Source organism: Juglans regia, chromosome 5, assembly GCF_001411555.2.
Source record: "Juglans regia cultivar Chandler chromosome 5, Walnut 2.0, whole genome shotgun sequence".
In the NCBI taxonomy this organism is placed as follows: Eukaryota; Viridiplantae; Streptophyta; class Magnoliopsida; order Fagales; family Juglandaceae; genus Juglans; species Juglans regia.
The window spans coordinates 11,052,387-11,068,076 of NC_049905.1; the positions used below are offsets into that span (position 1 = coordinate 11,052,387).

Sequence of the window (15,690 nt, forward strand, 5' to 3'; positions counted from 1 at the left end):
CATGCGAAAAGAATCAGGAGCAGTATTTCAGAAAATAACATATATACCAAAGTGAGCATGCGAAAAGAATCAGGAGCAGTATTTCAGAAAATAACATATATACCAAAGTGAGCATGCGAAAAGAATCAGGAGCAGTATTTCAGAAAATAACATATATACCAAAGTGAGCCCCAAGTATACCCACAATTACATATAACCCCACCCAACCCCACCCCCCGTTCTCTCTCTCTTTCCTTTCTTCTCAGAGAAGAGAACAACAAACTCTCTACATCTCTATATACATCACCACAGAAATCACAGTGTAATGCTTAAGTAACTTTTTCACTCTTCACCATTTATCTCAGCCGAGCCCCATTAACTAGAAACAACTTCAACCAGCTCAACATCTGAAACTTCTCTCCATTAACACCCCTCTTCCCAAAGCCACAATAGGGTATAAAAGAAAACAATAACAAAGAATGCAAAAAGTTCTGCTGATACAAAATATATGTGAAGTGAGGATAATTTCCAAAGACAATTCTAACTATCACCATGCCTGTTATCTTGATGGAAGCAATTGTGCAGGCTGGAGAGATCAATGAGGTGCTGAGTTCCCTATAAACATGGTTTGGGACCGGCTTACCATGTCAGCCATGGATGGGGTTTGGTAAGCTTGCACAAGACTTGTACCATCTGTGGAATCACCTCGCGCTGTTGCCCTCTGCCACGAGTGTGAGCTCAAACCTGACAGAATATAAGCCCTTCCAGATGCCTCGTATACCCGACGATTTGCCATTCTTTCTTGAATCTCTTTCAACTCAGCACAAAGTGAGATGGTTAACCGGTCACTAGCTCGTGCAGAGGCAGTTTCAGTCAATAACCTATGACAGCTCTCTAGGACAGAGACTGCACCAGCTAGATCACCATTTTCAGCTGCAACTCTAGCCTCAGCCATTGCCTCTGCTGCACGAAGCCTATTCTGCTCCCTGTCCACTTTCATGGAAACGACCAGTTCGCTAGTGATTTCGGGTCTCTGGATCTTTACTTCATTCATTTCTTCCAAACTCACCATTGCCTTTGTAATAGGGTCTCTGTAAATGCATCTAACATTTAACAACGACATCTCATCAGAGGAACAAACTGGAACATTGACTGCCACCAAAAAATTCCTTTCCTCTTCAGCATACAAGACCCCAACATCGATAAAGCCCATTCTTCCATCTGCCACGATGCTGGTTTGGTAACCTCCTGCCTTTATTGAACTGAGTTGCAAACTCAGGTGAACACACTCAACTCTGATTTGTAGCTCTTGTACTACGACACTCAGGAGGCCTCCAATGCATTGTGCGAATGCATCCTGAATCACACCTTCAGCTTCTATGAAAGAAAATGTCCCCCCTGAAATCTCAGAGATCGAGTGCATTGATGCAGCATCATGGTCTGCGCCAAATCCAAATGCATGCACTGGAATTTGCAAGCCTTCACCATTATTATGACAGATTGAGAGGGGTAAAAGTGATTGGTAGTCCGTTTGAGCACGGGCCCCATTATTACTGACAGTATATGTATCCTGCCCATCAGATAACAGTATGATGCTGCCAACTGGGTTCTTCCACTTGCGGTCTACCAACACCTTGGCACCTTTTCTTAGGCCCTCAGCAATGTTTGTCCCACCATTTGAAATCAGAGCATTGACATCCTGTAAAGCCTGCCGCCGTCCTCTATCAGTCATTTGACGGAGAGGAAAGAGGCGACAGGCTCTAGACGAGAAGGCAATGATGGAAAGCCGGTCAGAGGGCCCAAGGTTCTCTATTACAAAGCCCATGGCTCTTTTTAGCAAGGCCAGCTTGGTACCTGCCATGCTGCCACTAACATCAAGCACTGTGACAAGGTCAACTGGAGCACGAGAATTTTGACATACTGGCAGCAATTCAGTCTGGTTTCTGTTTCGATCCTGCCTTTCACTTGTAATAGGAGCCTTGAGATGTATTAGTACAGTGAAATCATTGTGAGAGGCTGATCTAGGAACAGCAGAAACTTCTGGATAAGTTTTAATGTCTATTATTCCAATAGCATTGTTATCAGCAGCTTCATTAGCAGATGTACGTTTCTCGGTAATCTCAGTTTGGAGATCCAAAACTTCATCATCATCAAAGACGTCTGGCTCAGGGGTTTGAAATATTGTAGAAGTCTCCCCATTTGTGCCTAACCGAGGGGGAAGGAGGCGTCGCCGAACAGTCATCCAGCCATCATCTTGGGGTCTACTTACTGGGTTGATTCGGGACCTTCCATGGGAAAGATCATATGCAGGGGTTTGAAATGGAATTTCTTTCCATTTTGCACGACAGATTGGGCAAATTTGGTTCCCATGTTTCACATTAGAGGTAATACAGTGGAAGTGAAAAGAATGGGAGCATTCTGCAGTGAAAATGGCATGACCCTGGCCTGGTTTCATGTTGGTCAGGCATATTGCACAGGTCCTCTGCAGTTTTGAAAGAGAAGCGTGTGAGATTGAATGATCCCAATGAGATATAGGATAAGAAATAGGTACAATAACAAGCATTCATGCAAAACTAAACAAAGTAATGAAATTTCATTACCGTGAATTGATCTGCAAGCTTAATGATGCACAATTAAACAAATCACTATTTTACAAGCAGAGAAAAGGCTATGATTATTGTTGTACTTCAATGATGATAACAGGAAAGACTGAAATAAGAATGAAATTATTTTCAAATGCTGGAACTTTAATAAGCCCTCTTCGCCTAGAATCCCATTTTGTGTATTTTCTAGAGCTAGAATAGCATTTAAGTTATTGCAGACATATTCATATTGAAGTTCATCAAAAGCAATAAAGAAATCATATTTCACAATCCAAAAACTCATAATAATAAAGGCATCCACTTGAATTTTACAAGCAGAGCATTACCATTACGAAAGTAGTGCTCTAAAAATTTCTCTCCCTGACAGATATGAAAGGTTGCATTATTAAAGTTCTTATCGAAAAATGTATGGACTCAGATCCAAAGCAGATTCGTGAATCTGAGTAAACCCACAAAATAATATTCAGTGTTCTAGGATAAATGTGAGATTGCCAGAGGTCACCATGAATTATGGAGTCTGGGAACGACCCTTTCTGTCCACATGCTGATCCACTACCAAGACCAGTGCATGAAAAGATGAAATAGAATGTAACTTATCTACACCATAGCTGCCAATTTCGAGAAAAAAGTTAAAAACAATTTATTCCTGATACTGTATGACCCCTCCATAGATCAGCTAAACAACGAATAAAGGAAGTCAATGATAGGTAGTCAAGAAATTGTGGACAACATCATGGATATTTAACTGCAATCAACCGGTGACTTTAAAAAGTAAGAATAATGAAACAATTCTCAAACCTGTTCTTTTTCTGGCAGAAATACTCCAAAACTAATGATGAAGCTTTCAATAGCAAAAGAAAAACAAAACAAAGAAAAGAAAATACAAAAAGTCCATCAAAAGAAGTGCAAATAATGAATTGCTCTAGTATTTCTTTTTTATTTTTTATTTTCTTCAATCCTGCCATCTGATCTGTAGAAGCTTATTGCAGGAAAGTTCCCAATCAACGGTATGGTCTTTTGGAAAATTGACATCAAAAGGGGAGAGAGAGGAGAGAGGGAGGAAGGAGGGTAATATGCACTTGTGCTGACAAGACAAATCACTTTGATTCATGGGGGGATGAAAAGGAAAGAAATAGAGAAGTGCAGCAGGGTATTCCTTTTCTAATAAGCCAAAAGACCAAGGTCCTCAAAAGGACAACTCCACTTTACCCAACCCCACAAGCCTCGGCACACTTGAAAACGACATGACAATCAATAGCCACCTCCACAATATTCATTGACATCACATTATCACCATCTCCAACAATTGAAAACAAACCAAATACATATCACCAGTAACGATATATTTATAAAAATAGATCACATCAACTAACTCCGATAAAAAGAAATCTACATAACTGGCTTAAGTTTACAATCAGAATCCACCATGGATATTCACAAATGCGAAGAACACACTAAACGATTCAATGATATAACAGGAGAAAAACAAAATCAAGAACTTCTCACAAAAACAACCTCAGAAACAAATCTAAATACCTATCACAATGAATAAAGATTCATAAAAGAAAAAAAAATAGCTGCCCTATATAACCAGATAATCTCCTTCTATAACTCATAAATGCAAACCTTAGAGGATGTTGGTCCAGTTATGGAGACTCGTCCGCCTGAGGAGGATGGAGTCTGCGTTGTCCGTCGAAGACCAGAGCCATGACCCGTGGAGGGTGAAACGGCATCGGAGAGTCTGGCTGCGGATGCCATAGGCGGCGAGGAATCGTCCAGAGTTTGAGGAACGTAAAGGCAGGAGGAGTTGATGCCAAGCGCTAGCTTCACTTTCCTCCATTTGCTTCCCATTTCTCGCTCTCTAAGATGGTGTCTAACAGTAGTACTTCCTCTCTTCCGTGAGAGAAAAAGTGGCAAAATCAGATCATAAGAATACAAAACTCGAAGTGGGTATTCGCCAAAGATTCCAAAGATTATAAAATCACCAATTTATGCTATAATGGGTAGAGAAAGAGAGACGGTTTTGTTTTGGCTGCATTTGGTTTTGTGAACTTTCTTTAGGATGCAATGGTGAAGAGAAAGAAGCCAAACAGAGTCGTCAATTTTGAGAGCAGCCTTTTCTTCTTGAAATCTTTGGTTTTTTCTTCTTTGATCAGCTATGGTGGATTAGAACAAGATATGCACGTATGTGTCGGTTGAACGTGGAACAGGTATTTAGGGTCTTTATCACCTATTTTCAAGGTGTTGGTGCTTTCTCCAGTTATGAAATGGACGATAGTTTGAAAGATAAATGATCCACAATATGAGGAATAGTATTAATTTTTTCTTAAAAAAGTCGCCAACAAGAAACAACCATTTGAATTATTCAACCTTTTTATTATTATTTTTTTAATTCCAATCTAATATGACAGTGTTCATTTTTATAAAAAAAAAAAAAAAATAACAAAAAATATTTCTGGGATGAGAAATTAGTAAAGAGTCTATGCATTTTTGGACAACATCTTCTGCCAAAATAAAAAAGGATTTTGCTATATATTAGTTATTATTTATCTTCGATAATTTTTTTAAAAATATATATAAAATATAAAATAATAAATAATAACTTATTGAGAAGAATTATTCTGTAAAAAAATTTCACCAAAGAGGAGACGAGATAAGTGCCGTCAAAGGTGAATTTTATCCATAAAAAATATAAAACTAATAATAAGATTAGGAAAGGATTTGGTGAGTCAAAATCTGCGTACAATATAATAAGTTGTCATTCTTCCTATTTTTGTCATTCAACATGCATGGTTTGCCATTAATACAATCTAGAAGACTGCATTATTGTCTTGACGGGTAGTTCTACAGTAACCGCGGATAGGAATCCTCACCGACTGACATGGCATGTGATGACTGTAAATTATAAAATAAAATAAAATAAAATAAAATAAAATAAAAAATGTTCTAAAATGGAATACGACCCATTCTACACACTATTGTCATTTTTATCATTTTATTAAAATAATAAAAATATAAATTATATATTAGTATCGTACCCAGTCGGTAGCCATACTCGGTACCCAACCTCGGTGGCTCTAGCTTTTTCCTTGTCTTTATCCGATGAATCCCACTTTTTGGGGGTCAAAACATATGGTCATCATCATTCCTTTTTTGTAATGCCCATATGGGTTTACGTCTAGGAAAATACATATACATGCGTTTGCTTTTCAACGTGAAAATTCCTTACCCATAAATCTGACTCGCGCAGCAATCTCAAAAGTACAATGGTGTTGGCAAAAATATCAGAAAAATAGGCCATGTTTAACGTAACGTATTAAAGTATTTTACATTTGAGAAAGCTACTCTTTACACAAAATAAGTCAGTCGGCACATAATCCTTAACAAAAAGAGAAATTATATGTTCAGTCGCCCGGGTAAACGCCGTGCAAGTATATGATGACGTGGATTCAATTAATCGAAACGCACCGTTTCGATTCCAGAAATTTCTCTCAATTGTTTTTTCCTCATCGTGCGTTTCAATGCCACAGCCTTCTCTCAAAATGTTTTCCTTCCTCATTCCCTCCCTCTGCGTTTCCTCTCCTCAGTTTAGAACTCTCTCTCTCAATCCTTCCACGATTACCTGCTGTCGAAGACAACGATTCCATCCCCTCGAAGCGCCTCCGTCGAGGACAGCACATCCCTCCCCTCGAAGCCGTCGTCTTCAGTGAGGGAGGAGCATGGAAGAAGAAGAAGAAGAATGGCAGATGTTAATGATGCCAGATCTTCGACGAAGACGACGGCGGATACATTGCCGCCATTTCTAAGGAAGCTTTACGCCATGGTGGACGAGCCGGGGCCCGACTCAGTGGTTCCTGGAGCGATGGCAACAACGACTTTGTGGTCTGGAACCCATATGAGTTTGCAGCCAAGCTTCTGTCCAAGCACAAGAACTTAGCCAGCTTCATCCGGCAGTCGAACACTTACGTCGGTTATCTTTATATTTTTTGTTCTGACTTCTTTCTCTAACTATCTCTATGGATTGAGATCTGATGTTGTTGTCTTGATTTCCATTTTTAAAATAGGGGGAGAGTGTGAGTGGGGGGTTGGGAATGAGTTTTTCTTACATCTAGTAAAGCCATTGGAAAAAATACATGCCAATCGCTGACAGTTTAAGTTCCTTGCTTGATTATAAATGTGTCAATATGATGAAATTTCTCTCCAATTAATTACAACCCACATAATTACTACACTAGCACAACCACTACTATACTGTTGTAGCATCTAACCTTTTGTGTTTCTTTGCACCCTATTCTTCCCTTCCAATTTCTGTTAGTTCTATTGCGCTCATTATCCGCATATAAGGTGGCATTTTCATAGTGTCTGCTATCATCTTGCAAAGATATGTCTTCTTCTTCCTTATATTTATTTTTATTTTATTGTCATGCTTTGGCTAAACTTAATACCTCATTCCATTAACTCTATGAGCTACATGCTTGACCAATCTATAACTTTTTTCTTGTTTTTAGTATACTGAGGTTAATAAAAAAATTATTATTTCTATTTTGATTTGCTCATTTTAGGACATTTTTCTTTCTTTCAAATCATTCATTCACAGGGTTAAAATTCACCTCCATCGTTGCACTTATCAAATATTTCCAGCAAATGTGTGCACCAAGATGGCGACCCTTTCACACTTGAAGATCCAGTTGCTGCTTACGGACTCAACCACTTGAAGCTTGAGCGAAGACCACAAATTGCCGAAGACGACACCAATTCCAAAATGAGCACCAAATCGCCGTCTGTTTTTGGCCGAAGACCACAAATCGCCGAAGACCACAACGCAAGAGAAGCACCAACGGAGAAGCAAGCGGAACTAGAGTCGAAGAGAATCGAAAATGCATTCAACTCACCGTCAGTTTCTACCCAAAGAGTCGAAGGCCACAAATCGCCGAAGAAACCATAGTCAAAGCCCACGAATCGCAAGACATGCAGGAGAAGGAAGCGGGAATGGAACTCTGTTTTTCATTTTTTTTAATTGAAGCTTACGTGGCAGCCGACTGTGCGGCGATTGTACATAGCAGGAGTGTAACAAAAATTAAAAAGCATCACATCACGTAACACTATTAATCAGAGTCAATTAAAGAGTTACCAGGGCTGATAGTTTGGACCTATAAATATAAAATACACTTTATTTTTTTTATTTCAACCATTTTTTGTACATTTTTAAATAATTTTATAAAATAAAAAAATATTAATTCATTAATAATCACTTCTTTAACCATTAAATTAAAAAAAAAAAAAAACTCACAATTGCTCAATTTTATTGGTAAGCATTCTCAGGTCAAATAACTTTTTCCTAAATTAAAACACACTTCAATCAAGTGTAAGGCCTCGTTTGGTTACATAATTCAAATAAAATGAAATGTTCTGTTAAAAATTGAATAAAATATTTTTATAATATAATTTTTATTTTAAAATTTGAAAAAATTGAATTGTTTATTATATTTTGTATGAGAGTTTGAAAAAATTGTAATAATGAGATAAAATGAGATGAGATAGATTGGTTTTGTCTAACCAAACTACAAGTGGATGTGACTTATTTTGTGGGGGAGTATTTATAACATATTCATTAAGCAGCCAATCTTGCAGGATGTACCATAGAGAGACCCCTTCATAAAATAAAGTAATAAGAAATCCACACCTAGAAGCTCCTCCTACTCGCCATATCAGATGAAGAATATCATACACATTTTCGAAACATGCACTGTATTTTTTCAGATAAATTAATATCTCAAACATTCTCTACATATCACCTATGTACAGACCAACCATTTCAACAATGTAAGACCAAGTATCTTACATTCTACGACACAAAATTTCGAGAATTAGTGGTACCTCATTTCTGCCTTCTCACTAGGCCATCTCTCTCCACAAGCTCTCTTCAGGAAAAAAGTCAGTTTCTCAAATGCAAAATGCTTCAATACGTATTTGATGGCGGGGAGTTAGTTTGTCACAAAATATTATATACCCAGCTACTGCTAGTCATCATCTGATAAACAAACAAGGTCAGGGCCTCCACCTGTACGTACAGCATTAACCACCGTACTAGTTGTTGGAGCAGATCGATTCAGGGAGTTGGAGTACGTGCGCAAATCTGGTTGTTGGAGCAAATCTGGCAGATTTGGACTGACAATGTCCATGAGAAGATCAAAGGGAGGTAGAGATGTAGGAAGAAATGAAGACCTGGCTACAGTTTCATGCAGCTGGGGCCTATTGTGTGGACCATATAGGTATGCAGGCGCTTCTGCTATGGGTGGAGGATGGGGAAGTAAGGGCAAGGTTGTAGCAGTGTTGCTAGGTGCCTGGTGACTAGGCTGTCCACGTGGAAGAGAAGGCAGACTCGTTGCAGCCATGGCTGTAGACCTAAGCAGGTGTGGGGCTGGAGCACGTATTTCACTGCCAACCCGAAGATTTCCTGAGGGAGGAGGGAAGATGGAGATAGTAATTGGAGGAATACTTGAAAGAGATGCAGATGGATGGTGAAAAGCCTGGACAGGTGGGTATGTAATATGCGGGCTACCCAAATGTGGTGGTGTTAAATGTGGTGGTGTTCTTTGAAGGTTGGATGCAGGTGCGCTGGTTCTCTGAAGGTTGGATGCAGGCGCACTGGTAGTCTGAAGGCTAGGTGCAGAAACACTGGCCGAGGACGGAACAGAAATAAAAGATCCTTGCACATTTTGCTGTATCCGTGACTGAACCAGGTGCTGCATTAAACTTGAATGCACATCTGCAAGGAACATGAAAAAAGCAAAAACTAGAATAAATGCAAATTCAATATGCATGAAATACATCGATATTGTCTACTTAAATAATAGATATTCACAAAACCTGCTTCCAAAGAGGATAGAAACATTACAGGCAAATTTGAGATGCATACATATATAAGAAACAGCACTAGTATTAGTAAAGATAACCCCCCGCCAAAATGTTTTTATGATGAGCCACGATATATTCCATAACCCTTTTTATTTGCCTTCTCAAGGAAGCAGCAACATAACGAATGTTATCTTCCCTTTCTCACTCAACCTTTTCTTTTACATTTTTGTGCTAACTTTATTTTGTTTCTCTCTTCCAAAACACATTCCATATATACTGTGTACTATTTGAATGTAGATCGATATTACACTCATAATACCCCAGATCTACTATGTGCAGTACTAAATATATATAAAAATGTTACACTCCTAAATATGGTGAGAAACTTGCTGGTTGCGCAAACCTCAAGAGTAATTGCACCTAATCCATTTTTTTTTTTTAAAGTAAGATTATCTATAGAACCAACCAGTGTATATCTTGTTTTTTAAACATACCACATGTAAGTACCCAAAAACGTCAGTCACTTCTGAGCAGAAAGAAGTATTGAGTTAATGTGTTACCTTATTTTCTGTCATATATACGGCCCTTAATCGTTGACTGACCCAAATTGATATGATAATTATGAAAGTTTTTTCATTATACTTGAAAATAGGAAAGGTCCCATCAATCTTGATAGCATGTTTGGTTAAATCTTCAAACTACATTTATATTGAATAAAATCTCATGGAATTTAATTCCATTTGCAGTTAGAGCAACATATGCTGCCCAATAGAAAACAGAGTACACGTTTTATTTGGTTTCATGAGATAATCAGTTTATATGGATTCCAGCATCTTTTATTTTTCTACACTGTTAATTGGTAGATAATTACATATACCAATAATTAACCTTGGCCAATACTGTGAACAAACAGATCAGCTTCGTACTGCTAGAACTGAATCCATCATGACACAAATCCATGTGAAACAAGTGTCACTTGGATCTAAGAGCATGCATCCATACCTAATTCTTGATAATAAAAAAAAAAAAAACAGATGCATTTTCCTAGATAATTTTGTAAGTTAATACTATCCAAAGTTCAATTTCTTTGAATCATTTTTTAAAAGCATAAAATTTATAGAACATGCCTCTTCTTCATGCCTTCAATCCTCATAGATTTCTGTTTTCATTCTTTAAAATAGTTCACTCTGTCTGGCTTTGTTCTGGGCCAAGCACAGAGCCTAACTGAACAAAGGTACTGATCTAACAACTAATTTGAGTAGCCAACTAAGGAATGGAAATTAACTATTCAAAAGGAGTGAGCTATAAGATACCATGCTGCATTCCTGATGGACCAGGTCCTCTGAGATCCATGCATTTAAACCTGAAAGCCTCGGCCAAAAATTTACTATTCTGAACTCCATTATGATTTGCATCCATTTCCTTCTTTTTAACAAGAAATTCGGCTTCCATATCCCGAATTTTAGTCTCATACTTTCTACGAATTTGAGCAACAACTTCCTCAATCTCCTTCTCGCAATCAGACTTGAGCTGCAACTTCTGCTCAAAAGTTGAAAAAAGAACTTTTGAGCCATTAGATAATAAAGTAAATAACAACCAAATCAAGCAGCTTACTTGTCATGCTAAAAACAAAAACTAAATCAAGCAGCTAAGAAAATTGGAAAACTAACTGTATCTTCATGAATTTTGATAAATTGGTCGGTTTCTTTACGAATTCTTTCCAACTCAGTTTGAAGCGGGTCTGGATAGAAAAACATAGGCATGCGGGATGCCACTGGGGGTGCAGGTTGTATAGGAGGATTAATAATATCTGTTGCGATGGGCATAGTCCTTGTATCTGAAAAATGTGTCCCCGAGCCACTGACAGGTGCCTCAATGGGCAACAACAATGCATAAGAAGTTGATGGTTGCATAACAGCTTGATCTGGAAAGTCGATAAGGTTTTCACCTAATTGCGTAGGCGTCTGAGTAAGTTGGTTGGATGTATGGCCTTCAAAGTTTAGCTGATGTTCAACTCCACCATCTGAAAGTAAATCAGAAGTATTGTTTCCAGAATGTGAATCTGCAGATGATAATAGCTGTATCTGCTGTACAGGCTCAATTGCAGGTGCTTCATGATTCAATTGATTAGAGGGCCCAGCATCAACCCGATGGGATCCTGAAGGTTCAACTTCTTGTGAAGTATTCTGCATCTCATTAGCCAGTGTGTCTCCAATGGGCGTATGGGCAGATGTGGATGGTGGAGTACATTCATCTTGGACTGCCTGTGTACGTATATTGATTGGTTCGTTAAGGAAAATAAAACAAGCCTCTTCTTAATCATTTCAGTGGATACTATTGAAGCAGAATAAAGATACCTGAGAGAATGGCACAGGACCACCTTGAGCCATGGTTGTCGTGGGCTGCACTGTAGGAGAATTTACCAGAGAAAGCTCCTGAGAATGAGTGCTCTCCTTGATAGCATCACTTAATACATCTTGGTGGTCAACTGAAGGACCCTGACCTATTTTGATTAAGACCGAAAACCTATCTAAAATGGAAGCTAGTTTATTATCTGAGGCAACATAAGACGCTCCATCATTCTGATTGTTGGTTTTATCAACCTCTACTCCTTTATGAGGAGCAGTTTCACACTCTCCCAGTTGAGTTTCTCTATCAGGCATGCTTGAATTGGCCCCATCAGGAATTTGTTCATCAGACGGAGGTGCACTGACTAAGAAAAGATTCTCAAGATCATCATTGGAACTGACAGTCTCTGACACCCTTATAGCGATCCCTTCATCTGGGACACAGGATCCTTCAGCCAGTTGTTCTCCAGACGAAGGACTTGTAGGAAACTTCCCAGTGCCCTCACTGGAACTGACAGTTACAGGCACTTCCCTTGGGACTTCTGTGTCTGGATTGCTACAGACGACGTCATCAGGATTATGCTCTTTGCCACAAGAATTAACAGAGTCAAAATTAACTGGATAATCACCTGAACTGCCACCTCCATTGCAGTTCTCAGACCCAGTAAGTGCCACACCCACAGAAGCCATGGTATTTAAATCATCAGGATTATGCTCTTTTCCACGAGAATTAACAGAGTCAAAATTAACTGGATCATCACCTGAACTGCCAGCTCCGTTGTAGTTCTCAGACCCAGTAAGTGCCACACCCACAGAAGCCATGGTATTTAATTCATCAGGACTACGCTCTTTGCCACCAGAATTAACAGAGTCAAAATTAACTTGATCATCACCTGAACTGCCAGCTCCGTGGCAGTTCTCAGACCCAGTAAGCGTCACACCCACAGAAGCCATGATATTTAATTCATCACTCACACTATCAGGCCCACACAGGTGAGCTGGAGTTTCAACAGCACTGCTACATACTACAGCTTTCTTGGGAACAGGTTCTGGAGTTCCAGAGAATCCCAATCCATTACCTGGTAAAGCATTTACAGTTATATCAGAACTATGTTCTTCTGAAAGATGACCAGAAGCAATTGAAACGTTCTTGGGACTATCAAGAGCTGTAAAAGCCTTTTTAGGAACAGGTTCTGGAGTTCCAGATAATCCCAATCCATTACCGGGTAAGGCATCTACAGTTCTGTCAGAACTATGTTCTTCTGAAAGATGACCAGAAGCAATTGAAACACTCTTGGGACTATCAAGAGCTGTAACTCGTTCACAAGTCTTCAAGCATTTCACCCCATTTCCAGGTTCATTTGAAGATATCTTATATAACAGTTCAACTTGAGCCCAGGATTTCACTTCTTCCACCCAGTGGTCCTTCCTCTCAAGCAACTTTCTCCTAGCAACCAGCTGCATTTCCTCAAGATGCTTTAGGCGTTTCTCCATCTGTTGTTGTAGTAACTCAATTCTTTTATCATATTCATTATCCAATACCTTAAGCTTGTCTATTCTCATAGAAACATTACTGTGCATAGTACGGATTATAGCATATTTCATTCTTCGCTCTTTTTCAAGCTGTGCCTTCTGTTCCTCAGTAGTTCTCTTAATCTCATCCTTTTCTTCCTGTTGCTTCTCAATCAGTTTGTTCCACTGCTTGTTACACTTCTTTTGAATTTCTTTGATACTTTTCAAAGCATCTTTTAGTGCCAGTTTCAATTCTAGCGCCAATCCAGGTTGTGGAAGGACATGTTTATCAGAACATTCTAGATGCTGTGACCAGGCTTTAACCTCTGCCTTCTCCTTTTGCAGGTTAGATTTTGTTGACTGTGGAAGCCTTGTAGGTGAGTGGTCCTTTGTAACACCTTTTGTTGGTAAGTTGGAAACATTGGGATAGTCTGCAATTTGTAAATTCCCTGTACGGTATAAAAATATGTTCTTCAGACACCGCAACAATGAGTAAACATAGTCCACCTCTATTTTGTTGCAGAGAAAATTTAGATGCTGTTTTGCAAGTGCAAGAGATTCTTTATGGTCAACTTTGTGCTTTAGCAAGGAAGCTGCAGTCCAACACTGAATTTGAACAAGACACCGGTAAAGTAGGTTGTTAGAAATGCCAAAGTAGTACCGAGAGAGAGAGAGAAATTGCATGAACACACAAGCCCCGTACAATAGTAAAATATATAATCATTAATCACATTCAACTATAGCTATATACTTTAATTTGGCTGAATGAAAATTTTATTCAACTGAAAGACCCACAAAGCTGGTTAGCAGAAAACCGGAAATAAGCAGCTCAGGTGCAGATCTGGGCTTGCATTACACACAAGTAAAACAAAGAAGCGCCTATACATCAATCAGAGAGAGAGACAACTGGAATGCAAAGTGTGATTAGTTTAATATAGTACTCCCTCCATCCCAACTAAAATGACTTTCCTTTCCTTTTTGGAAGCACTAAATCAGGCCTCGGTGCTGCACTGGGGCCAAGACATTTTCCAGACCCCACGCAATGGGGACAAAGATGGTTAGGAAAATCCCTTCTCAATATGGCAGCCCGTGTAGGCCCTTCTCAATTTTTCTTTTGGCTTTTTCAAAAATTGCATTAGATTGTTTTTTTTCTTTTTTTAATTTTTTCAGTTTTTTGAGTTTTTATTTAGGTTTTGGTTTTTTTTTTATTCTTTAACTGATTTTAAAAATTTTGTAATAATTTTTTAACTTTGTAAATTAATTTTATACTTTTTTATAACTCTTTAACCAAATGATAGGTCAAGTGTAGACATGTGGCATGCCATGTTAACGGAGGGTTTCTTACTAACAAAACTAAAAGCAAAGGGAGCGAAAAGATCAATATGCAACTTATATATATATATATATAATAAAATAAAATAAAATAAAAAGATCAATATGCAAAACTGAAAGATTGTTTATGTACTTGACCAACTTATGCAGAAAGCAAGGTAGGCAAGTATGTTTGAAAACTCAATGTGGAATTTGGACCAGAATAAATATGAAATTTGGACAAGAACAAAACATGATATTTGGACTTTGATTTTCAACCCAATGATCATCTTTATCTCTTTATCATTCATTTTGTAAGCATAGAATGAAACTCAAAAATGCATAAATTTTATTTTTCAGATTCAATAAATCCAATCCCAATTTAAATTGGGATTAAGACACATGTGCCTCGCTTTTAGGCTTACTGCTAGCCTCAAAGAAGACTGAAAGTTTCACCCTGAACAGTTTTCAGATCCATAATTTAGACACAGGACATTAGTTTCAGGCAACCTAAACACATGAATCAAAGGAAATTGTTCCGGCAGGTCAAGTACATAGGGGGACTGCAGGGCTGTTGCAGATGTTGCAAGAGATATTGCAGGTTAAATCAGTCAAAATATACAAGCATAAAAGAATTGGCAAAAGGGCACCTAGGGATGATATAGAAAATCCACAGTGGGAAACATTTAAACACTCCAACACTATATTATGTAATTTATTATGTCCATAAAAAAAGGCTAGGCATGATCCATTTCAATGATTCATTTTGAGTGTTGTTGGTCAACCCAATGATTTGATTGAGTCCATTCCTCAAAACAACACGCATTAACATAAATACCTCCACAAAAAAAAAAAAAAAACAATATTGTTTTTTCTTTTAAGGCTACCAGAGGAAAAAGCATGTATGATGAAGTGGTAATGAATACAAACACGAGATGTATAAAACAAATGATCTTTCAACCAAAGTAAATAAAATAGGATGAACAAAAATAAGAATCCATGAATAACAATGATTTCATAGTTGGTACAAAAAATGTACACATCTAACATTATTTTATTTTTCTGGATCAATACGTCTA

General features: G+C 38.2%; 2 protein-coding genes across 5 annotated transcripts in view; both read right to left on the bottom strand.

Annotated features, from left to right (window-relative positions):
- Positions 1–305: 305 nt before the first annotated feature.
- Positions 306–4,782, bottom strand: LOC108986028 (E3 ubiquitin-protein ligase WAV3-like). Of its 2 annotated transcripts, none has more exons than XM_018958520.2 (2): positions 4,209–4,782; positions 306–2,461 (listed from the first exon to the last, which is right to left on the bottom strand). In XM_018958520.2, exons 1-2 carry the CDS (start codon positions 4,431–4,433, stop codon positions 575–577), a joined length of 2,112 nt encoding a protein of 703 aa, XP_018814065.1. In that variant the 5' UTR covers positions 4,434–4,782; the 3' UTR covers positions 306–574. The 2 variants fall into 2 exon arrangements, with proteins under 2 accessions (XP_018814065.1, XP_035545840.1); XM_035689947.1 differs by lacking the exon at positions 4,209–4,782 and adding an exon at positions 3,085–3,320.
- A 3,476-nt stretch (positions 4,783–8,258) lies between these two features.
- The window catches only part of LOC108986045 (helicase protein MOM1-like), a 31,163-nt gene continuing 23,731 nt past the window's right edge, over positions 8,259–15,690 (bottom strand). For 2 of the 3 annotated variants that reach the window (XM_018958544.2, XM_018958543.2), the window contains exons 17-20: positions 11,798–13,906; positions 11,111–11,704; positions 10,754–10,979; positions 8,259–9,351 (exon numbers count right to left, since the gene is read on the bottom strand). In XM_018958544.2, coding sequence (XP_018814089.1) covers positions 8,603–9,351; positions 10,754–10,979; positions 11,111–11,704; positions 11,798–13,906 — 3,678 coding nt within the window. In that variant the 3' untranslated portion in view covers positions 8,259–8,602. The remainder of the gene's footprint in view (positions 9,352–10,753; positions 10,980–11,110; positions 11,705–11,797; positions 13,907–15,690) is intronic. The other variant, XM_035689975.1, reaches the window with a different exon arrangement.

What these genes read in the sequence shown, in the direction of transcription:
- LOC108986028 (XM_018958520.2), bottom strand. Translation starts at nt 4,433, where the DNA reads ATGGGAAGCAAATGGAGGAAAGTGAAGCTAGCGCTTGGCATCAACTCC. An exon ending in CTGGACCAACATCCTCTAAG is followed by an intron (nt 2,462 to 4,208) that starts GTTTGCATTTAT and finishes TCAAAACTGCAG; the next exon opens with AGGACCTGTGCAATATGCCT.